Genomic DNA, 24,593 nt, shown 5'->3' on the forward strand with positions numbered 1-24,593 from the left:
TGGAGGACCGATACTGGGTCCTGCAGATCATGCCATTAATTAATCTAGGGATTAATTTGTCTCAGAAACTACCAGCAAGTCCATCTTTCAAGAGTGCTAAACATCTGTAGAAAGCCCACAAATCCCTGGACTTCCAACAGCTCCTCTGGCTTTCCGTCTACCAAAACACAAACCTGAAACCTTGGCTCTCAGCGGTGCCCTGCTGCTGGAGGGCTGGTGCCGCTGGCACCATGAGGGCTATCATGGGGCTGGATTTACCTGGCCACCATCAGTGGTCACTGGCCACCTGTGTCTCCAGTGGGGACAGAAACCAAGGGACAACTGCAGACATGGGGAAGTCTGAGCAGCCCAGCCACTCAAGCTTGAAGGCTTGGCCAGCTGCTTGCAGCCATGTTTGCCACCTCTTTTCCTTGTCTCTCTTCTGCTCAGGTTTTAATTTGCTGAGGGACAGGAAAGGAACAAGCTCGCAGGCACCACGAGAAGAAAGCAGAGGGGCAGAGAGCAGACCTGACTCCGCAGGGTACCGGGGATCCACTCACCGATCGGTTTCCCCGTGTGGATGTCGATGATGAACCCAGGGGCCTGGTTCCCACACAGGATCTGGTACTCAGCTGGAAGGGGAACATAGAGGTCATGGTCATGCCCACACATCGTCTCCTCTCTGCAGATGCTACAGTCCCCTACATCCTTCCAGCGCAATGCATGTCCTCACAGCGCTCACCTACGGACACTGCCTGCCAGAGATGATGCTCTCCCTTCTTCCCCTCTATTTTGTTAGGGTCTATGCCTCAAAACGCACCAGAAAAGAGTGGGAACATCCCTGGTATTAAGATGTCCTTCCAGTGAAGGTTGACTTACGGCTGGCTGGTGTTGGGCAGGGCTCGCATGGCTTGTTCCAGGCCTTGCCAATGTTGTAGGAGCAGCAGCACATCTTCTTGGTCATGTTGAAGGAGAGCTCATTCTCACATGTGTCGTTGTAGTTGCGATAGCACACGCTCGTCCTCATGTCTGCAAAGGCAGCCCAGAGAGCATCTCGTGCCGGCCCCAGGACTGGGTGCTGGCAGTCCCAGGGCCCCCATTGCTGGGGGCATGCCACCCTGTCCTGGGACTGCCAATGACAGCCAGGGGAGTCCAGCAAAACATCCGCAGTGGCAAGTTGAAGCCCCACCGGCAGGGTGAGCATCAGCCCCTCTGACATGTGCAAAGTGCGCTGCGTAGGGGCAGGGATGTGGTGAAGCCCTGGTGAAGTTGGGCATCCCAAGTCCCAGCACCTGCTTCATCCGCTCAGCCACGCTGCCCAAACCACACTGCCAACAGCACAACCTGGCACTGTGCACAGGCAAGGCATGGCCAGACCCCTTCCCACAGATTTGGACCACGCCATACCCATGCAGTTATTTCCTCCATTGACTTGCATATACTCAGGGGGGCACACGCAGGTGTAGTTGCCAAGGGTGTTGTAGCAGGTCCCAGGGCCGCAGATCCCAATGTGAGCAGAGCACTCATCGATGTCTGCCAAATAAAGGAGATTGGAGGTCAAAGCACTGGGCACAGGGAGAGAAGGGCCTGACATGGGGTTGTGGATAGGCTTGGCACAAGGTGCAGATAGGCCTGGCACTGGGACCAGGCTCGCCTGGCACTGGGAAAAGGGACAGGGTTTGTGACGAGGATGAGAAACCTGGAAGAGAAATGGGAAGAGATTCTGCCAATTGCTCCTAGGGTGTAAATGAGAGTCCTGGCACAGATACACACACTATTCTGTTAAACACATGTGCACACACACATCTGCCATACACACCAGGCATACAGACGAGCACAGCCACCACACTGTAGCTACCTTCACAGATGCGCGTGTCCTCATTGAGGTAGTAGCCAAGTGGGCACTCGCACTGGAAGCTGCCAAAGGTGTTCACACAGTTGCCGCCCTGGCAGAGACCTGGCAGCTCCTGGCACTCATCGATATCTGAGGAGGAAGAGCAGCCGGAAGGCGTTCACTGGGTTGATCCCATCACCTCCAGCCCTCGGTCCTGCCCAAGTGGCTCAACCAGGCAGCCAAGGAGGACACATATTTGCTGATTATCATTTGGTGGTCAGAGGCTCGGTGGGCACCCAGTCAACCCAGCACCACAGCACACAGTGACCATATGGGGCTGAGTTCCCCCAGTACCCAAGCCCCTAGAGAGGGGCCACAGGGGCTGGGTTGGCTTACCTTCCAGGATGACTGTGATGGGGTTGGGCCGGAAACCTTCTCCTCCAGGGCACAAGGTCTTGTACTCAGCTGTGGAAAAAGTCAGTCAGGGAGGTCTTGAACTGAGCAGACTCCCATGAAATGGGAGAGGTAGGGAGAACCAGCAGAAACCCAGGAGAAACAGGCCATGAGAATGGTGACAGCTGACTGGACTAGGAACAAAGGATCCCAACCTGGACTTTCCTAGGCACAACCAGGCCAGTCTCCCCCAACCCACTTCACCTCTCCCCTGCCCTGGTCCACCTGTGTAGCCTTGCACCAACACAACAGGGTTGCCTTCTTCTCCCTCAGCTTCCCTTGCTCCATCATGATGTTAGCATATCCTGGACCCAGGACCCCCAGCCTGAGTCAAGAAGCCACATGGAAAGCCTTGTATCTCTTCTCTGCTCTGTGCTGCCCATCCATAACATACCCAATTTCACCCCAGACATTTTCCCAACTCACTTGTGTTGGCTGGAGGACAAAGTTCACAGGGGTTGCCCCATGCCCGACCCAGCGAGCAGCAGCAGGATGCTCGAGTGACTCCAACTCCAATTTCTGCACTGCAGGAGATTCCCCCATCTCCTCTATCCTGGGTGTCCAGGAAGCAGTTCCCAACACGAGTATCTGCACAAAGACAGTAGTGGGTGAGCAAAGCCTCTCCAGTAGACTTGTGTGTGCTATTGCCACCAGAAGCAGGGAGCGGGATAAGGCCCCAGTCCTTATCCCAGATGTTCACAGCGTCAGCTACCTGTGTTGTAGTAAATAACTTTGGGAACCTTTCAAGAATAAAGTGTGCCCAGCTTGTCTGGGAAGAGTCACACTATATGATACAGAGGTCATAGCATGGTGGCTTGTCTTCAGCATGGCCTTTCAAGAAACAAACACTTCAGAATAGCTCCAGAGCTGCCCAGGAATAACATTGGAGATGTTCAACCAGGAGAGAACCTACATGGGTCACACAAGGTGGTAGGTACTATGCTGCTGCTGCTGCTGCTGCAGGGTTAAGCCCATCATGGACAGCCAGGAATTTGGCAGGGCCGATAGGGTCAGCCACTCCAGGCTCTGGAACTGGCGTTCCAGCGATGTGAGACCAACTGGAAGGACCACCAAGCTGTTGGATGGAAGGTGTGCTCTCCATACAGGTCTCCACTCACCTACGCAGCCCACACCAGTGGGGTTCAGCTCAAAGTCCTGTGGACAGTTGCACAGGTAGCTGCCAGGGGTGTTGACACACAGGCCGTTGATACAGTTCACGGGGTCTGCGCATTCATTGATGTCTGAAAAGATGGAAAGAGGAAGACTGAGAAGAAAGGTGATGACTGCCACAGAAACCACAGCCACAGCTCTAAGCTATAGTATCCCCATGACCATGGTGTTCCTAAGGTTCTTCATTTGCTGGTAGGCAAAGCCTTTCTAGAAACAGACCTTGCCCTACAAGGATGGAGAGACACACCACCCCATCATCCAGGGATGCTCACTTGGCTTTAGGCTGCTACTGCCACTTCCTGTCATGGCTGGGACACCAGCAGGTCACAGAGCAGTGATCTTCATGCAATTGCCCGGTGAATGTCCTGTACCTGTGCAGTTGCCTCCACTCCTATCCAGTTCATAGCCATCATCACAGGCACAGCGGAACATCCCAGGCAGGTTCTGGCAGGTCCCAAAGACACAGATGTTCTGGAAGGTGCATTCATCGATGTCTGCAAAACAGGGAGAGCTCGGTACTCAGGATCCAGCAGTGAGGCCCAGGACAGGCCTCTTCTGCTCCCATCTCAAAGCAGAGCCACAGTCATGACCAAGAGAGATCAAGGTCAGAAAGGAGATGGGAACTGAACCTCCTGGAGCAGCAGTCAAAACTCTGGGCGCTTACCCTGGCAGGCCTTGCTGTCCTCTGTGGGATTGAAGCCCATCTCACACTCGCAGCGGTAACCCCCGGGCGCATTGAGACACTGTCCATTTTCACACAGGTTCACATTGTCCGCACACTCGTCCACATCTAGAGAGAGTCAAGAGTGAGACTGACATGGCCATGTCCACCTGAAGAAGGGAGCTTCCCTCAGGTTGCCTGAAAAATTCCCACCCCTCTGCTGGAAGGCTATGAGGAGGGGGCTGCAATGCTTCTCATTGCCTTGATTCTCCCCAGACACCTACTGAGAAGAGGAAGGATCCTTGCTGAAGGTATCTAAGCAGGCTGTGGTGCAGGGCAGGCTGCAGTGGCTTTTGGGGGACCTCAGCTGGTTTGGGGAACCCCAGACACAGGCTGGTGGTTAAGAGGGGGTGACTCCACATCTCAAGTTCATGGCCCTCACCTGAGCAGGAGAAGCCATCCCCGTTGAAGCCCTCTCGGCAGGCACAGCGGTAGGAGCCTGGTGTGTTGACGCAGTTAGCGTTCAGGTTGCACTTGTGCTCTTCAGTTGCACACTCGTCCAGATCTGGGCAGTGAGAACACTCTGTCAGGGCTTTGTCTCTGGCCTTTCCTCTAGGCCTGGGCCACTGGTGTAGGGCCCAGTGGAGCACACAAATGGCCCAGGAGACTGCAGCCTCCACAGAGCACTCATGAGGCTCCAACACATCTATGTGAGCCTCTGTGGCCATGAGACACTGACAGTGCTGACTCAGACACATATACACATCTGCATTCCCAGTAACTCCCCAGTTCAGACACATGTATCCATACACAGATCGTTACATCCCTTTATGCAGACCACATATGGGCCAGTAAGTCCCTCATGTATACACACCATACACACACCACTACATCTCTACACTTCCCCACATGTGCACTACACCATGCCCCAACACATCACCACACAGCCACATCACCAATCTGACAACAACCTTCATCCATGCACACCTCAATTCTACACCCCCATCCCACAAATATGTGTTCTTGCTCCCACATTCATGTCTCATATTCTTCACAGTCATGGTCACAGAGCCTGCCAGTGCAACGCCCATACACTCACACCTACAGTCCCTTTCTGTCACATCCACACTTCCATAATTCCTCACACAGGGCTCCTGGGGCTCAAGAGCATTTTAAGTGCAGGTGCCAGCTGAGCCCAACCTTCACAGGTGCCCCTAGAAGACACAGGAACATCCTCTCCTGGGATGAGAGCTCACCGTTGCACTTCAGCCCATCTCCGAGCCAGCCGGTGCGACACTTGCATTTGAAGCTGCCAGGCACGTTGATGCAGGAGGCGTGCATGTCACAGTTGTGAGCCCCAATCTCGCATTCATCAATGTCTGCAGGAAGGAAGGACACCAGAGCTGAAGCAGCTCAGCTCTCTCTGGTGTACGATCCTGCTAACGGGGCTGGGTACCAATGGCTCCTGGGAGGCTGAACACCAGGGGATGGGGACAAGGTGCTTCGGGGAACAGACTGCCTGGAGTTGTACTCACCCCTGGGAGATGAAGACAAAAGGAAGGGCAGGTGCCTGGCTTGGCTATAAACTAGGAAACTGTTGATTCCTCCCTGCAGCCTGCCTTCCTGGCAACCTCTGCACACTCAGGAGGGGCTCCCAGCACACAACCACATCCCTGGTGCCTACAGCATCCCCCAGTATAGTAACAGTGTTGCTGCAGGAGGGGTTTGTGAGGGCTCCCACCAGCACCCCTAGCTCCAGGGCTGCTTAGTTCCCACCTGTGCAGCCCGTGGTTCCCTTCTTGACAAAGTAGCCCAGCTGGCAGTGACAGATGAAGGAACCCTTTGTGTTTTCACACTCGCCGTGCAGGCAGATGTTAGGATTGAGATCACATTCATTCACATCTGCAAGACAAAACAGGATTTGCTTGGAAAACTGCAATGACCAGGACTTGTCTCTGAGGCAACCCTCTGTATCCCTTCCTTCCTCCAACAGCAGCCTTGAGATACAGTGCTGACACGTCCCCAGCCTTGTCCTCACCAATACAGGTCTTCATGTCCAGGGATGCCATGAAGCCATCAAAGCAGAGGCAGCGGTACTCTCCAGGGATGTTTGTGCACTGCCCGCCATCGCAGATGTCTGGATTATCCTCACATTCATCGATATCTAGAGAGAGGAAACCATTATCAGGGTAAAGATGTTAGAGTCAGGGGTAATGGCCTCAAGTTGCACCAGAGGAGGTTTAGGTTGGATATTGGGAGGAATCATCACTGAAAGGGTTGTCAAGCACTAGAAGGGTCTGCCCAGGGAGGTGGCGGAGTCACCATCCCTGGAGGTGTTTAAAAGCTGAGGTGATGTCATGCTTGGGGACATGGTCTGGTAGTGGACTTAGAGTTGGTTCGATGGTTGGACTTGATGATCTTAAAGGTCTTTTCCAACAAACAAATGTAATGAGGGACTGGACATTGCAGCGCAGAGCAAAAATATCTGTCCAGGGAAATAATTTCTCTGGAAGTGACTTAAAAATGAGACTCCCCACACCCTGAAGCCAACACTATGTCTGACTCCAATGGAGGCAGAGGTCCCTGGGGCAGCATCTGCAAGAGCCAAGTTGACCACTCACCTGCACATGATCTCTTGTCTGGCATCAATGCGTAGCCTTCACTGCAGCTGCACTCGTAGCTGCCCTCTGAGTTGGAGCAGTGTGTGTCACAGCCACCGTTGGTTATGGTGCACTCATCAATGTCTGGGGGAAAAGGGAGAGGTCAAGAGGCTGCTTGAGTCACAGGCTGAGACACATGCCTTGCAGCAGAGCTGCTCAGATGCAGTGTCAGTAACAGTGAAAAGGTGGAGATGTTCTGAAGAGGAAACAAAGGTCCTCCAGCCAGAAGAAAGCACCTCTGGCCTTCCTTGCCAACCACCTGCAGCTCACTGTACTTCCACAGCTGATGGCAGCCTCTTACCAGCAGCACCAATGGGGCTGCAGCTCAACCAGGAGGTTCCACTCTTGTCTTACCCTCAGACACTCCACTTAATGCTCAGACACCCTATTATAAGAGGTACCAGGCTCTTAGCACAGCTACTTAGTAAAGAGGAGCACTCACCGACACAGCCCTGCCTGTCCAGTGTGGCCTGGAAGCCCGAATCACACGCACACTGGTAGGTACCAATGACGTTGACACAGCGGCCGTTGCGACACAGGTTGTCACTAAGGGAGCACTCGTTGATATCTGTGGTGGGAAGAACAGTTTGAGCAGCCAGCCATGCCGATGCCATGTTGAGCATCATTTGGTACCCATCCCTGGGTACCCCGCATCCCTGGGTAACCCCCACCCACTGCTGTCTCCAAACTGAATTTGCCATTGCCCCATTGGTCAGTGAAGAGCAGGTAGAACATCAGACATCATACGTGCAATGAAACCCTGGGAGTGACCTCAGATCCTCCTGGATGAAGGTGTTCTACCCACAACCTGGAGAGATTAATGTCCCCAGCACAAGATCCAAGTCTCCCAGTATCATTACCCTTGAACAGGCTCTGGTTGTAACAGCTTTCCATCATCTCACCTATGCAAGTGTTCCCTTCAGAGGTCAGCTCATGTCCAGGAGGGCAGATGCATTCAAAGCTGCCATCTGTGTTCATGCAGATCCCACCTCGGCACAGCAGCGGGTCCCGCTCACACTCATTGATATCTGCAGAGAACAAAATGAAACGTGGTGGATTGTCCCCTTCGTCTGGGTTTTCCAGATAACGGGGTGGTGCTGGTGCCATACACCATAGTTCCATCACCAGAGATATATGCCAAACCAGAGGGGCATCACAAAATTCACAGGACAGCAAATCTAGGGCTCAGGGTAAGTTCAGTGGACATATGGTTGAAGTATGCATTTTGGGAAATAGCAACTCTTCCTTTCACCTCAGCAGAATGTAAAGTGTAACATCAGGAGGAAAGGAGTTGTTAGCTTTGTGCAGATGAGCCAGCGAGGACTAGAAGGATAATTCCTAGCTCCTATCTTACTTATCTTAGTACATTTTCATGAGTCCCATCAGCAGAGGGAGAGTTCCTTGGAAAATGTGTATTTTGTTTGATAAAAGCCAAATAGACTTGGTAACAGCCTTTCAGGTAGTTCCAGTAACACACACAGGGCTAGAAAATTGTCTGTACATTCCTGAGAAAATCACATATGGACAAAGGGATTGAATTTACTAGGAACTGGAGAAATTCCTGAAATAGATGAAACTGCTGTGAGACAGATGTGAGCCAGCCAAGCAAAGATGAAACCAGGCTGCTGGCATTAAACACGAATAAAAAAGTGATAGAAAAGTTCATAAATGCAAGATTTTTTTAAAACAACAAAACAAGGGAACCACTCCAATGGTGCACTGGTGACGGTTGGAAACTAAAACTAGCAGAAGAAGGAGATGAAGCACTGCATGTATCAAAACTGCAAAGCTTTGTTATTGATTCATTATCCATGGCCTCTGGAGAAAGCTCTTTGTGATCTCCTATAACACTGCACAGGGGACAGGCTTTGCGACACCTGTGGTGTTTCACAGTGCAAGCTGTGTTCTTTGCAAAGGCAAATGCTGTATGAATCTGATCCTCTAACTTTGGAATCAGGAATCTGAGAATGAGGTTCTCTGTTTTGGTCCTAGAAGAGATTAAAAGGATTTTGCATTCTTGCATGCCTCTAGAATTGACTCAAGATGTCCTGCACGGAGAGTAAGAGAGCAGAGAAGGGGAGCCTCCCTGTGCATTCAAAATACGACCATTGGGTGTAACATAAATGAACAGAAAGTGCTTAAAAATGCCCTCAATAACCCCTTAGTGACAGCAGAAAGGCAGTGATGGCACATATATTTAAAGAACCCACTTTCCTCTCATGTGTTTATTGCTCTAATTCCACCTTATCATTAAGAAAAGAATCTTTCACTTTACTTGAATAAAACACTCTGTTGAGATTTTTCAGCTTATTGACAGCTAGAGTGGAGTGGGATGGAAAATGGTAGTGACAGGCCCCTATCAAACAGTCCCACAGGACCCATTTCTCCAGTTCTTCATGGTGGGAGACTCTTCCTAATGGACTGGAGGATGCAGGCTCAGTGCTGGTGGTGTTTATTGTCAGGGACTGGCAAGAATTCCTCTCTTATGGGGCTGAAGCCAAGTTCTTTTGCCAAACATGGGCAGGAAGAAGTCAGTCCTTGACCATGGGAAATGCCATAGCATCACAACACACTTTGGGGTGAAATTACTCAAGCCCCTGTCACCTAGGAAAAAGAAGAAGGTGGAATTGGGCAGATAATAGTGAGCATTAAAAAAAGAACAATGAAACACAACATCCTTATAGAAAGATATCAGAAATCTCATTCCTAGGGACTGCGACATTCTCAGTGTCTTAGAAATGGAGGAGAACAAGGAGGAAGATGATCACTGTGGTAACCCATGCTACAAATTGTATCGAAAAGACAGAAAACCATGCCAGTGGCAAGGCAGTGATAGATTTTAAAGAACCCAGAGAATCAACTATGAAAAATAAATAAGTGGTATTGAATCATGCCACAGATTGATGTGGTTTGAAAGCCCAAGCCAGAGCAGAAAGAGCAGAATATTAAGAGTAGGTCAGTCAGACAAGTTAGTCTGGCTAGACAGATGAGAAGAGGAACATGGTATGCCAGGAATTAGAGGACAGCAACAGTCTGGCTGGCTTGTTGGAGACGGGCTGAGGTAATTGATGGGATTTTTTAAGCTACAAACAAGAATTATTAAATTGAAAACAGATGAGAATCTGACAGAATGAAAACAATCACTGGCCAGATGGGAGGAGCCGTGGAGAATTTTCTGAGGATAAAGGATGATTAAATGGGCAGGTGAAAGGGAGCCCTTGCAATTATAACTGGAAATAGAGGGGTGTAGAAGAATGCAAATGGTCTACCAGAACTTCTCATGAAAGACTTGATCTGTTCAAATATCTGGGGAGCTGGATAGGGGCCTGATTAATGGTTGAAGCTGGTATGAAATTGCTGCAGATCCCAAGAAAAGGTACAGAAGCAGCAGAAGTTGATTAGATATCACATATTAGTGAGACCAGGATGAGAGCAATTTCAGAAAAGATTCAGTGGAAAGCAGCCCAAGAAAAATTGGATGAATCGGCAAAATTCAGAGCTAGAAGAGAAACAAGCTATCAAACAGTGAACCTCTTGCTGAGCAAGGTATATCTCCACGTTCTCATGCCAATGGAGGCATTCGATTTAATGGCACATGGCTGTAGGATGTGCAACGACAACAGGAGGCCAAGCAGTGTGATAAAGACCACAGCTTCATATGTCTCCCAATACAGGAGTGGAAATAGAAGGTCTACTACTCTCAGCAGTGATCTAATGATGATATAACTGACAGCTACTTGCAAGGAACATATTTTATCTAGAAAAGGGACCAAGCTACATGTAAATGTATTAAAATGACTGATGTGGTATGGGATAGATACATCATTTAGGGCAGGTAGATGAACCAAGTTAAGAAAATAACAGTGGTGGCATGGACAGGGTACCATGGAAAAATATGTACAAGTTGAGAAACATTCTACAGTGATGTTTGAAAATACATGGTTTAATGTAACGGTTGAACATATGATATTAATAATGTCTGGAGATGGGTGTGCATTTATAGTGTGGATATGCAAATAATCTGTGGCGGAATAAATGATAGATGGGTAACACAAGGCTGAAAAGAAATAGGAGATGAGGCGTCACACAAAGGAAATGGCCAAGTGTGTATGAGAATTGGAGCTCACAGCCACTGCGTTGGAGCTGCTGGCCTGGCAGAGCTCCACTGTGCACCGGCCAATCCCCAGTATAAAGGTTGCTGTCTCCCTGCATAAAAATACCAGTCATGAATCCTGTCCCAGCTCAGTGGCAATGCCAGGCCCAAGCTCCAGCTGCTGGGGGCTGAAACAAGAAGAAAGGTTAGAGGCCAAGGTTTGGTGTGAGGGAAGGTCCACGTGAAGAAAGAGTACAAAATGACGAACAAACATTGTACAAGTACACAAATAAGTACAAGACGAAAAAGGTAATACAAGCCCTTAGTATTATGTGAAAAAACAGAAGGACACATTGCACTGGGATTGCAGGGAAATGTCCTTTGGGTATAGCAAGCAAGAAAGAGATGGGAAGGAACTTGAGAAAAGCTGGTTGGTGGCCCTATGGGCTCCCAGTGTGGGCTCCCACAGCCAAGGTAATGGCCAGGAGGTGGCAGGGCAGGACCAGCGATGTCCCTTGAGTGTCATGGCAGGAAGAGCCCAGGATGCTCCCCTGGGCCTGCCACTACACCCAGAGCCCTCTCTGATGCCATCAGTCTCCTTCCCCAGCTCATGGGGCACCACCAGCCTACGTGCTGGGCACAGGCTCTGGCCAGGAGGTCTTCATAGAGGCCTCTGAGGCCATAGAGGCCATCCTAGCATATGAGGGAAGGCTTTCATTTCTGGCCCCAAGTCTGGCAACCTTTTCATGGTCTGTCCTTGCTCTGCATGGTGCAGGGCCCTGGGGCACGGGCCAGTCACTGGTGGGCCATTGGCCCACATAAGGCAGAACATCCATGCAGCAGGCAGAAGCAACAGCTCTGTCTCTTTGTCCTCCTTCTCTGGAGGGATCTGGGGCTCAAGCCAAGCCTTTCTGGGGACATGGACTTTACATCCTCCAGCTTAGAGAACCTGTGCTGTGTCTCATGAACTTCTGACTTCACTTTGCATCTGCTTTGCTGTCCTCCCAAGGTTACATCTATGGTGCTCCCAGCTACACACCTTGTATTGCTCTTTCTACGTGCACTACCCTTCAGCCCAGCTCTGCTTTGTAACCCAAGCAAGGCAGAAGACTCGCTGCCCTGGAGAGAGTAGTGGCTGTCAGGACTCTCTGCAGCACAAGGACTCCCACAGCTCCCCCAGAGGGCAATGAAGAGATTTGACTTGATACCAGGGAACAGACAGATGGACAGTCAGATGCACAGAGAGCAACTTGGTACAAAGCCTTTTGTCAGATCTGACACCAGCTACTTTCTTCCGTGTTGCAAAAGGGTGAGGGTGCTGCCTTGCCCCAGGCACAGGTCATTACCCATGCAGTTCTTCATCATCATGAAGCCACTCTCGTAGCCCTCGAAGCACTCGCACTCGAAGCTGCCTGGCGTGTTGACACAGGTGCCGTGGCCACATAGGTCTGGTGAGATGCGGCACTCATCGATGTCTGTGGGGATAAAGACCAGTTAGGGGAGGCAGGACAGGCTACAAGCACTGCTACAGCTGGCACTGGGCTGCCAGTACTGCCCACCAAATTCAATGAATGAGGGCCAGCAAGTCTGACCCAGCAGACCAAGGAACTCCTCTTCCTGAAGAGAGAGACAGCAGTTAAGCTTTCTCTCTGGTGCAGGACTGATCCTTCATCCCACAAGCAGAAGGAGCCTTCTGCTCATGGTCCTGCCCTTAGCTTCTCAGCATATCCCTAGGAAAGGTGCCAGAACTCCTCCGGGTTCCACCACCACACTAAACATCCCACAAGGCAGCAAGATAGGCAAGAGTGGTCTGGAGGGGGGTTACTCTTCCCTTACCTGTGCAGTTCCTTTCCTCAGCATCCAAGGCAAAGCCATTGCCACAGAGACACCTGAAGCTGCCAATAGTGTTTCGACAGGTCCCATGAGTGCACAGGCCAGAGAAGACCTTACATTCATTCACATCTGTGGGTGAAGGCAGAAGAGCAGTGTTTCAGGGAGCAGATGTCTGAAATGAACCCAGTGTCCCAGGGCAGGCAGGAGGTTCTTTGGGCTGCAGCTCAGCTTTTTTTTATCTCACCTTTGTAGAAGGGCCTTCCTGAAAGCACATCTCCTCGGTTGGCAAAGCCGGGTCCCCTCGGGCAGATGGCCTTGAACTCGCTGGAGCCGACCTTGGGACATTCTTCACAATCGATGCCCCAGGCAGAGCCCACAGAACAGCAGCACATGTCGATCCGGTATTTGCCTGGTAGAGGCTCCATGCACTCATCTTCATCCCACTTCATGTAGCACTGCTCCACACGCACATCTGGTGAGAGAGCAGAGCTGAGCCCTTGCCTGCAGCACCCAATCTCTGGTCAAACCAGAGATACTGTTTTCTGTGACATAGTTTGCAAGGTTCCTGGAACAGTTTTGGCTGGGGCATCCTTCAAACAATGCCCAGGTATGGACCATTTGGATGAGGCCACCTTGTTTGAGACCCAAGTTTCCAAGAGTGCTGCACATGGTGGTTAGGGAGTGGTTGGAACCTCTGTAGAAAGGGCTGAGCAGAGGATCTGGGTGAGATGAGGTGTCCCTTACCCACACATGTCCTAGCAGTGCCATCAAGGGTGAGTCCTTCTGGACACTCGCACCGAAAGGAGCCAGCCGTGTTCACACAGCGTCCGTTTGGGCAGACGCCAGGGAAGACCTCACACTCATTCACATCTGTTGGCACAAAAGCAAGAGACTGGCGTGAGAGTGGCACATGGCCAAGCCCAGTATGGCCTTGAGGGGCTCCTGGAGGAGGTGGAAGGAGCCCAGAGCTGCCCACCAGACTAAAACTGGCAACTTGTCGCAATGAAAAACAGATGCTCCATGGCCAGAGCCACACCCAGACACTTTTGCAAGGATGCTGCATTACAAAGCCAGTCACAGACAGACAGGGTGGTCCTGTTGCACAGGTTTGTAGTTGGCACAGCGCTGACAGAGCGGCACCAGGACTCCCAACCATGACTACTGATGTACATTACTGCTGATGGAGCAGCTAAACCTGGAAATCCATTTCGAGGCACATACATGACAAGAAAATAGTCAGTAGTAGTCAGGCTTCTATGAGAGGGAGATGGACATAACAGAGAGTCCAACAAAGGGCCAGAAAGTGTAAGCGCCCCACCAGCCTCAAAAATGCAGGACAGCAACAAATAAACAATGACCATATTTCCAACAGAAAAATGCCTTCTGCATCCTGCAGCACTTTACCTTCACACGTGACTCCCTTCATCCTAGCATATCCTCGAGGACAGGCAGTATCTGCAAAAAAACAGAGGAACGTCAGCAAAGAAATGGGCTGCATCTTGCCTTCCTGCCCTCCGTGCTGAGCAGAGCCTCACCGATCTCGCAGCGCTCGCAGGGGCTGCCCCATGCTGCCCCCAGCGTAGCACAGCACTCCGATTTCAGGGTGGCCCCATTGATGTTCACCTCACAACGCCCGTCCTGGATGTTGAGCCAGCATGTCCCCTTCATGCTGTCTGTAGGGGAAAAGACAAGGCGGGAGTGAAGAGCTGCTCCTTGGCAGGAGCTCCCTGCTTCGTGAACACCAGGCTGTCATGAGAAGCAGCTACAAGAAACCATTCCTGAGCTGCAACTTGATTACTGCTCTCTGGTGTTACTTTATTTTCTAGGCTATTGCGTCAATTGTGTGTCCTGCCCTTTTCCAAGTCCCAGCCTCTTCTGGGCAGAAATAGTCCTTTCTCTCCAGCTGCCCCTGTAATGCTTTGCAAGGCCCTGACCATCTAGGAGTGGGGAGTGGTATCTTCTTATCATCTTACTGAGAAGGGATCTACTTGATCTTCATGTGCCTTAACATCAGCACACCACAAACCCATCTGGTGAGAACCGCCCCCGTTGCAGCATCCCCAGGGACCCCATGTCTGTACTGCAGCACAGTCAGGGATTTCTGTGTCATGCGCTGCTCAGAGCACTGAGCAGATGAGAGGTTGCAGCTTTCCAGGCTTCCTGGATGCATAAAAAGATATGTTAATTGTTAACAACAACCCAGGGAATGCTAGGTGAGAAAGAGAGGACTCAAAGGATCCCCATCCCTACAGCAGGAGCACGAGACTCACTTCAGATGAACAACAAGGGGTGCTGATGGGAGATGGCTGCTATCAGAGCTGCCTCTCTAAGGTCCCATCCTTACCCACACAGATGGTGCCACTGGGGTCCAGCTTGCTGCCTGGGGAGCACTCGCAAGCAAAGGAGCCCGCGTTGTTCCTGCAGACGCCATTCACACAAGGGTTAGAGGTGCACTCATTGATATCTGTGGGAAGAAAGGGACCGTCACTGTAGTGAGTGCCATGGGACCCAGTTTTTCAGACCAGAAACTGGGGGAGATGAGAAGCAATGAACACAAAGAAGAGAGTCTTCAATGTACAACTCAAGTATGCGCCATCTCAAGGGGGACTGGCACAGACAGCAAATCCATGAAAATAGTGAGCTTTGGGATTAAAGGAATGCCCGGATTGAGGGAATGCCTGGACTGAGACTGGATGGTGCATGGGGGAGCAATGGACTCGCTTGCTCAGGGCTGCAAAGAAGGAAGCAGCCACAGTGCTGAATACAGCCCTCATGTACCCGTCTGAACCAGACATGAGGCTATATCACATTTGCTGTTTTTCACCTTCTTTACAGAAAAATCAGGGTTTTTTCCTCTAACCAGACATTTATGTGCAAAGAGCTAGTTTTCAAATGTTTGAGGACTTTGCTGTGGTCAGGAAACAATTTTCCCCTGCTCCAAACTAAGCTTTCAATCAAATCTCCCAAACTCGCAATTTTGGTCAGGTTTCAGCTAAAATTTTGGGGGCCTAGAGGAAATTGCTCTGGTTTTCAGGCACCGAAAAGCCCAGATGTTCTGGGTTTGAATGTCCACTATTTTCAATGAGGTGTGAAATTTCCCCCAGGATAAAAAAAAATCCAAAAGCCACAAACCCAAAGCCTGGACCTGCTCCAGTTCAAACCACTGCGGTCAAAAGGGAACCAAAAACACACAAGACTTTGAGCTCTCTTTTAGGCAGGACCTCAAGCTGTAGTTCACTCTTTACATCTGGTGAAGATGTCCTCCGTTGCCTTCAGAGTCACATTACCTTCACAGGTATCTGTCTCCGTCCTGAAGACGAAGCCTTTGGGGCAGGTGCAGGTGTAGCTCCCGGGTGTGTTGCGACACAGTCCATTGTCACACAGCAAACGATTGACAGTGCATTCATCAACGTCTGTGGGCAGAGAGATGGGGTTTCTGAGTTACACCACCATGGTCTTCTACTCTGCCAACCCTACAGAGCTCTGGCAGCCTGAGAGGCACAGAAATGCAGCACCATCCTCAAAGCAATACAGTGTGGAAAGGATGTTAAGCCATGTATGTGTAAAGGATGTTAATGTTCTCACATGGCACCTTGTGCTCTTCCACAAGGACAAGGCAGCCCTGGACTGGGACAGCCATCAACTGCTGCAGCATCTCCTGCACAGCTGGAGGTCTGCATCTGCCTCCTTGTCTCATCCCCTGGATGCATGCCACCCTTTCCCCACCAGCACCCGGCTCCTGGTTCCCCAAACCACTTCGAGCCTGGGCTGCCCTGGACTCACCCACGCAGTTCTTGCCCGTGGGATCCGACTCGTAGCCCAGGTTGCAGATGCAGCGGTAGCTCCCACGCAGGTTCTCGCACATGCCATTGGGGCAGATGTCAGGGTTGAGGGCACATTCATTGATGTCTGCACAGGGAAAGAAGTCAAATTAGATGGACCACAGCAAACACAGCTCAGATAAGACCATTTAATTATCCCTTTTACTGGAAACAGTGGGAAGAAGAAGTGGTTTGTAAGGTGCTGCAAGAAGGATGCTGGGGCACACTGGGGTAAGGGCAGAGGATGATGGACAACCTGCCTCTGCATCCCCTGCCCAACCACAGGGCACCATTGCTGGGGGCAGAATTGGGCAAGGAGTACTGGGATGTGTTGGAGAGGATGCTGTGGGCAGCTGAGCAGGCAGAGAGTCACATCCATGGCTAGATGTTCACAAAACCCTTCCAATGGCCAGGTCCCTGTATCTCCTAGCCCAGCCATGGTCCCTCAGGTGAGAACTTGCACAGACTCCCTGACCACACAGCTGGGAGAAGTCCTGCTCAGGCCAAAGTAAATTTTCTTTCCCTCTTGCTGACACAAAGAACTGTCTGAAAGCAGCTTGGGCAGCCTGGAAAGAGAGAAGTCAGGACCTGTGGCCTCTACCTCATTCCTGGCTCTGGAGAACGTGTGCTGATGGTAGGGCAGGGATAGGGAGGAGTGTTATGTTTGGATGAGGGCAGGGCCTGGGACAGGGGCCAAGTCCTGCAGGATGTCAAAACCTCAGCTTCAAAGGCTTGCAAAGTGCCTTGGACAAATCCGCCTCAAACCGAGAGGTTTTTAGATGGTTCTGCAGCAAGGTGTGGTGGGTACCACAGCTCCTGCTGCCCATGAGCATGGTCGTTGGGCTCAGGTCTGCAGGACATCTGGCCAGAAGAATCATGGGCATCCCTGCCATCACCCACCTCCTGCCTGCCCTTCTGTCAACAGCACCAAGAACCTAGTGCATGTGGAGAGCAACTCAGAAGGGTGGTAGCCAGATGGGCAGCATTTCCTGTTCTGCATCAGCATCTCCTCCTCTGCATCAGCATCACCTCACTGCATTTTTGGAGCACAGCTCTCGTACTCAGGCAAAGAGATTTTACCCCAGCAAGGACCCACAGAACAGGGCAGGTTTGTGTTATTACAGCAGTGTCCTCGGAGCACCGTGGTGCCAGATGGCAAGCAGCCCAGGCCAGGGCTTCCCAGACACTGCTGGCCTTTGTCTCCACACAGTTGGAGTTCAGCTATATCCCCAGGGAGACACAACTCCGGAGAGCACCGAGCGCACACGGTCCTGGCTGCAGGCAGCAATGGGCTGACCAGAGCATGTCTGACGTTAGCTTCTTGCTAGAAAGCATCTTATCGTTAGCCTGAGACTGACTTCGGCCAAGACACGGTGCCCTGGAAGGATGCCCAAGAAGTCACCAGGGTTTTGCCTCTAGCTCGTTCCCATTTGGAAAGTTTTAAAAGGCCATAGCTATCTGGCTGCTCCGCGTTAGCCTGGGGCTGGTGGTGCAGGCGCCTGTCTGACCTCTCACACAGGCGTCTAACGCAGAGCAGCCCCTTGACCACACTCCCCAACATGCACTTATCACCTCCCTCACCCTGGGAGATCCTGAACCCTCTTTTGCAACCAAGGGAGCTGGAGGGCAGAGGAGAGAAGCAAGCAAGAGGATGCAGTTGGTCACGCTCTTCATTCCCATCAGTGCAGGGAGCAAAGCCAAACTCTGCATGTGCATCCCCAGAAATGTGGCTCCCACAGCGTGCCAGGAATCAACTGCTTGATTCAATACACGGATGCTTGCTCAACGTTAACTCGTGGTGCGTTAGGGTGGAAAAAAGTCACACGGCACACCCCTCCCGCTGTGCCCAAGCTCACATCCCACCCACAGACACTCACCAACACAGAGATAGCTTCTTGCAGGCACTTACACCCACCCAGGCTGTGCAAGCTATGCCACACTTACTCACACACAGCTCTCACGTACACGGGCGTGAGGTGCTAAAGCTCCAGCACACCCTCTGCAGTGCCAAATCCTTCACAGCACATGTGCCCACAGTCACACAGATGCACGCAAACTCCATTTAAAGATGAAAGAAAGAGCTGGGAGTGACACTGGATGTGCCTGTTTGGTAGATGGGATGCATATACCTCTGCCATCAGCTGTTATTCCAATGCCGCTGCTGCAGAGAGCCTGGAATTCAGCTGTGGAGAAAACACAACAAAGACATCAGCTTTTTTAGACAGTTCACATGTGCATCAACCTTAAGTCCAGAAAACATTGGATTTATTGATTGTTAGAGCATCATCTGTGGGCTTCCAAGCAGGGTCTGTTTATACTTAAGCAATGTGTATTTTAGAGCTGACACTCACAGTTAGTGGTCCAACACTGTGAGAATCCCTGCAGTGAGATCAGCATTAGATTCGTGGATCCAACATAAATTTGTTGACTTCATGGCATCCCTTTCCCCCTTCCTACGGCTTTCCCATGTCACTGCTAAGCTGCCTAGGCCCTCTCAGGGACCTGTTAGGGACTCAGATGTCTCCAAGCACCTTCTTGGCTTTTTGCAAACTCAGATGGAAAAGGAGCTCACCAGAGTTTTTGGCTGGACAGGGTTGGCAGGGCTCTCCGAAGCCATGGTCAGGGTTAGCACAGCAGCACTCAGACTTGGTGACCGCTCCTGGAAAGGGACGAGCGCACGTGCCCTTTTTAATGCCTCCATAGCAGGTGCTGCGCATGTGGGTGTCCACGCAGACTCGGCCATCCACACCGATGGCCAGGCCCCCAAGACACTCGCAGCGGAAGGAGCCCTCCGTGTTGATGCACCAGCCGTTCATGCAGATCCCCGGCGTCTCACACTCATCAATGTCTGAAAGATGAAGCACAAACTGGCTGTTACCTACTCACATGCAACACGGGCTTTAGACTATTCTGCAGGGAGACTTGGAGACCAAGAGGGAACCAGAGGTGCAGTTTAGAACACCACGTCCTCTGTGATGCCCTTTCTCGGAAGCAGGGTCTGGTCTCTGCTGTGTTAATGCAGCAGTGACACAGTGAATTCACCCCGTGTCTTGGCAGTGTATCAAATACATGCCATGGCCTCCTCCTTCTTTCTTCACTCTACCTTCACATCCCACCCTTCCTGGCTTTGGGAGGTGGCGCACAAACTGCAGTGGAACATGTTGTAGAGATTACTGCTACCAGCAAACTTTGGCCATACAGAGCTTCACAGCCCTGCTTAGCCTCCTTCAGAAAGAGGATTTAAGCTCCAATTTGCACTGAAGTAAAGGAGGTGCAAGAACATTTTCCCTTGTGCACATTCTGCTGAAAGAGGGTCATTTCTGGTGGCAAGCAGGAGATGCCTGGCAACGGCCTTGCTTTTTCTCAACTTGCCTTGGCCTCAGACACATCTCAAGCCTCCAGGAATGTGGACAGCAGGTTAGGAAGAGGGCAGAGACCAAACCTGGGGATCTACGCACCAACACAGTACCGCCCGTTGGGAGCCAGTACAAAACCAGGCTTGCAGATGCATTTGAAGCTGCCGTCCTCGTTGATACACATCCCGTTGAGGCACATGTTGGTTGTGGCACATTCATCATGATCTGGGGAGGACAAGAAGAAAACATGAGTTGAGCCCTAGAGCTGCAGCAAGACTGTGCTCAAAAACTCTCTGTCCCACATCTCATGGCCAAATTGCTTCTTATGGCAGTGGATGTGAATCATCAAGGCAGAGTTCCCACCACTGCTCCTGGTGAGAGCTTGCCTGCTGCGTGCCTGCTGCTCTTGGCACCCAGGTCAGGACTTGGACGCTGGCTGCTGGATGCAACAACTCTGAGGGTGATGGAGAATGTCCTTCCCAGCCCTGGGTCCTTCCAGATCCAGCCCTGCTCATGCTCCTGGACCCCCAAACCTACAGGAGTACTCCAGGAGCACTTGCTCCCATAGCAACTGCATCCTCTCCTCTCATTTTAAGATGCACTCTGCCCTAGCAGCCTCTACCCAAGATAAACAGAGTAGAGCACAGATTAAAGTAACCATCAACCCCCCAGGAGGACATAGTCTCAGATCAGTCTCAACCTCCCCAAGGCCACAGATGACAGCACATCAAGAAATATCTTACCAACACAGTTCTTCCCATCAGGGGTGATTTCAAAGCCAGCGTTGCAGATACATTGGAAGCTGCCATCAGTGTTAACACAGCGGCCGTTCCTGCACATCACTCCGTTCATGATGCACTCATCGATATCTGGCAGGGAAATAAACACAAGGAAGTAGCAGGAGGTGGAGTGAGAGGCAGTTCCAGCTTAATCTGCTGATCTGTTCAAGTCCATAAGAGGCAATAAAAGCCCTCGGACTAACAGCCATGGACTCAGGCCTGCTTCTGAACACCACAGAGTGGTCCCAGTGCCTCAGCAAAATGAATTCCAGGACAGAAGAAGGGGTGCAATGGGGCTGACTGCAGTACAGGAGGTGCTGTGCTGCACATCAAGAACATGATGTCCACTTGCTATACGAGACGGCACCAAATGCCTCTGGGTAAAGCTGGAAGAAGAAAGGACGGGGACCGTCTCAGGTAGGGGGTTGTTACTGAACCTTTACCCGTGATGAGCTATTTCATGAGCAAATTACAGCAAACCAACAGTCTGGCCCTAGTGGCAATGGACAATTCAGGCACTTTGTAGACTTGTTCCAGTGTGGAGAAGTTGGCTTGAGAGCAGTCTGGCAGAAAAGGGTTTGAATCACAGATGAAATGAGGCGGCCCTGCACAGAAGGTAACCTCCTTTTGGGTTGTATCAACAGCAGATATGCGTGTAAGCCACAAATTTCTGGTCCTGACAGCTAGAGAGGTCACAGCTGAAGAATGACATCCAATTTTGGCACCACAAATTAGAAAAGATAAAGACAAAATGGAGGAAGTTGAGAAGATAAAAGCAAGGACAATGAGAAGCTTAGAAACATTATCAATGAGAAGAGATGGAGAGACTTGCATTTGTTTAGTCTAGAAGGGAGATGACAGTGGGTTACAAGTTGCAGTTTCCCAACACGTAAAAAATGTAGTAAAGGAGACAGCAGTGAACTGATTTTCATGGCCAGAAAGAGATTCACAAGAAGAATTCAGCTTAAAAGACTTAGTTTGGAAATTAGGAAAAGCCTTCTGCATTTTCAGGCGGTTGGGGAATCCTCTGGAAACTCCTTCATCAGAAGACAGCAAAATAAAAAGGCAAAGGTCAGGCATTGACAGGGAAATTTGCCTTTGTCTCTTGTTCACATGCGACATTGCCTTCCCATCTTTTTTATTAGCAGTCTCTCACCCAGAGCACCATCTTGCTTCAAGACATTGACAGAGCAACTCAGCTAGAAATCACAAGCCCTACATTGATACAAACACTCCTCAAAATCCTATCTTCTGTCAAAACAAAACACTGTCATCTTTTAACAGAGTTCTGTGCTTGAAAATAACTGTAATTTCCTTGATTGCTGCTAGTCAATGTTAAGGTAGATAAATTTATAGGAAACTTCTGCTAGACAGATTTCAGGACTCTGTTGGCAACTCAAGCTGTTCTGAAATCCCACCCCATACCTGGCTGAGGTGTTGTTTGGGGAGGCTCTTCACTTTGCTCTCCCTTTACAAACATTTTCCTTCGGTACCCAAGTTACTCATAACCCTGCTGTGTCCTCCCAAGAGGAGAGATAGAAACCACTCACCAATGCAAGCCTGCTTGGTAGGGGTGCTCTGGAAGCCTTCATGGCACTTGCAGTGGTAGGAGCCAGGTGTGTTCACGCAGTCCCCATGCACACAGGGGCTGCTGGAGCACTCGTCCACATCTGTGAGAAGAAAAGCCCAAACCTGTGAGTCACCATTACACAGGGAGTGCATGGCAACACCAGGAAAAGCCACCACAACTGCTTACCTGCCAGCACAGCCAGCAAGGTCCCTCTGGGTGGCATATCTTCCTTCGGGTGAAACAACTGCATCAATCAGTTTGGTGTCATCTGCAGACTTGCTTAGGGTGCACTCAATCCCTCTACCTATATCATTAATGAAGATATTAGAATCATAGAATGTTTTGGGTTGGAAGAGACCTTTAAAGATCATCTAGTCCAATATTATATATTATAATATATATAAAATATCAATGATCCAAGTATGGGCCCTTGAGGGACACCACTCGTTACTGGTTTCCACTAGGACATTGTAACTCTTTGGGCACAGTCATTCAGCCAATTCCTTAGTTATCTAACAGCGCATCTGCCAAACCCGTATCACTCCAATTTAGAAGTAAGAATGTCATGGGGAACTGTATCAAAGGCCTTACAGAAGTTCATGTAGATGATATCTACAACTCTTCCCTTTTTCACTGACTGTCATTTTATCATCAAAGGCCACTAGATCAGTCAGGCATGGTTTGCCCTTAGTGAAGCCATGCTGGCTGCAACTAATCACCTCCATCCCCCATGTTTTGACATATCTTCCCATCTGAACAGTTTATAGCCATCAACTGCAGTGCTTCTTGTGGCTCCCAGCTCCTCCCATTTGTTACCCCCACTGCATGAACTGGTATAAAGGCCCTTCAGCTGGGCTATCAACCCTCTCACCTTTTTAGAAGAACACGCCTGAATTCATTTCAGACATTTCATAGGTGCTTCCCTGTTGGTTCCTAATACATCAGCAGCCCCTGGCTTTTCTCTGTTGCTCAAAAGTACACCCCCTTCTCCCATTAATTCTAGTTTAAAGCTCTCCTTATAAGTCTGCCCAGTTTGTTGGTGAAGACTTTCTTGTTCCACTTGATCAGGTGAATCTCATCAGCTCCCAACAGACCTGGCTTCTTAAAAGTAGATCCTAGAAGCCAAAACCTTGAGTGTGGCACTGGGCACCACAGCCAGATGTCCAACAGTCCAATTCCTCTCCTCCTTCCTGAACCCCTTACTCTGACTGAGGACAACACTATCTGTACTCTAGATTTTTTTTTTAACATTGCTTTTTGTGACATACAGCCTATTTTGGGGGTTGCCTTGTCTCAGTATCATTAGACCCTACACAAAGCAGAAGGAATGGGTGATGATATGGAGGGTTTGCCAGTGTCAGCAGCCTCTCGGTGATGTTTCTCTAGAGAAATCTCCTATCTCCAGCCTCTTGTGGGGAGCTCTGGCTGGGATGGGGGGGCTGCCAAGGCAGCAGGTCTAGGTGCCATTAGGAGCAGGCGTGGGGTACTGTTGGAGCTGACCTGTGTGTGTGTCAGGCAGATCCTACTCACCAATGCACTCTCCCCGCACATCCTGCTTGTACCCCATGTTGCACTCGCAGCGGTAGCTGGATGGAGTGGGGATGCAGCGTCCGTTCAGGCAAAGGTTAGTGAAATGCTTGCAGATGTCAATGGTCTGATTCAACGTGGCTGTTCCTGTAATCACAGAATCTCAGAATATTAGGAGTTGGAAGGGACCTTGAAAGATCATCTAGTCCAATCCTCATGCCAGAGCAAGATCACCTACAGAGACAGCATTGGGTAGAGGATTACAGCTCCCTCGACTGTCCCCAGGAAGCAGGGTTGGTGAGTCCATACATTGAAGTGGATCAATGACGTTCCTGGGCCCTGAACAACCATGGGGCTGCAGACACAACCTCAGCCGACTCAGAAATCTCTGCAGGATGCTGCAGTACCTGGTGTGCCCCTACCCCACTGCCACGTACAAGATGGCACAGTCTCTCAAAAGCAAGGTGGGAATCAATATTTATCGACTTTGAGTGCATTTTCACAGGCTTCAGCCCTCAGCAAGGAGCTCTGCGGGGATGCACATGAGAGGGGTGTCCAAGGTGGTGGGAAAAGCAGTTTTGTTTTGAGGAGGCAGAGAGCAAGGTGGTGACGTGAAAGCTTCATTCCTATTTGGTAATTAGAAGATATTCTGTACCGGAGCCAGCCTCGGCTCCCTCGCTCTGCCAGCAGACGCTGTTTGATCTGCTTCTGGGCTCAGCATCCTGCACAGTGTTAGTGTCACATCTCATCACTCCCCCCGTGTCAAAATAAACCGTGTAGCTGGCTAAGAGCGTGGTCGCTTTGCTCGTGTGTGCACGGCTCCGAGAAGCAGGCCGGCATGCAGGCAGACACGCTGC

At 50.6% G+C, this 24,593-nt stretch overlaps 1 protein-coding gene across 1 annotated transcript in view; it reads right to left on the reverse strand.

The window, feature by feature from the left end:
• FBN3 (fibrillin 3) overlaps positions 1–24,593 on the reverse strand; it is a 56,327-nt gene that overhangs the window by 12,764 nt on the left and 18,970 nt on the right. Inside the window, exons 6-36 of the mRNA XM_010194224.1 lie at positions 23,740–23,883; positions 22,190–22,309; positions 20,604–20,729; positions 19,963–20,085; positions 19,077–19,352; positions 18,634–18,687; positions 16,467–16,592; positions 15,971–16,096; positions 15,028–15,147; positions 14,219–14,356; positions 14,088–14,138; positions 13,428–13,553; positions 12,928–13,155; positions 12,687–12,812; positions 12,197–12,325; positions 7,660–7,785; positions 7,200–7,325; positions 6,719–6,841; positions 6,136–6,261; positions 5,874–5,999; positions 5,354–5,476; positions 4,540–4,662; positions 4,101–4,226; positions 3,808–3,930; positions 3,385–3,507; positions 2,693–2,854; positions 2,210–2,278; positions 1,838–1,963; positions 1,387–1,512; positions 859–1,008; positions 540–611 (exon numbers count right to left, since the gene is read on the reverse strand). Of these exons, the coding sequence (XP_010192526.1) occupies positions 540–611; positions 859–1,008; positions 1,387–1,512; positions 1,838–1,963; positions 2,210–2,278; positions 2,693–2,854; positions 3,385–3,507; positions 3,808–3,930; positions 4,101–4,226; positions 4,540–4,662; positions 5,354–5,476; positions 5,874–5,999; positions 6,136–6,261; positions 6,719–6,841; positions 7,200–7,325; positions 7,660–7,785; positions 12,197–12,325; positions 12,687–12,812; positions 12,928–13,155; positions 13,428–13,553; positions 14,088–14,138; positions 14,219–14,356; positions 15,028–15,147; positions 15,971–16,096; positions 16,467–16,592; positions 18,634–18,687; positions 19,077–19,352; positions 19,963–20,085; positions 20,604–20,729; positions 22,190–22,309; positions 23,740–23,883 (3,963 nt within the window). The remainder of the gene's footprint in view (positions 1–539; positions 612–858; positions 1,009–1,386; positions 1,513–1,837; positions 1,964–2,209; positions 2,279–2,692; positions 2,855–3,384; positions 3,508–3,807; positions 3,931–4,100; positions 4,227–4,539; positions 4,663–5,353; positions 5,477–5,873; positions 6,000–6,135; positions 6,262–6,718; positions 6,842–7,199; positions 7,326–7,659; positions 7,786–12,196; positions 12,326–12,686; positions 12,813–12,927; positions 13,156–13,427; positions 13,554–14,087; positions 14,139–14,218; positions 14,357–15,027; positions 15,148–15,970; positions 16,097–16,466; positions 16,593–18,633; positions 18,688–19,076; positions 19,353–19,962; positions 20,086–20,603; positions 20,730–22,189; positions 22,310–23,739; positions 23,884–24,593) is intronic.

The sequence above is a fragment of the Mesitornis unicolor genome, unplaced genomic scaffold, assembly GCF_000695765.1.
Source record: "Mesitornis unicolor isolate BGI_N332 unplaced genomic scaffold, ASM69576v1 scaffold2211, whole genome shotgun sequence".
Lineage (NCBI taxonomy): Eukaryota > Metazoa > Chordata > Aves > Mesitornithiformes > Mesitornithidae > Mesitornis > Mesitornis unicolor.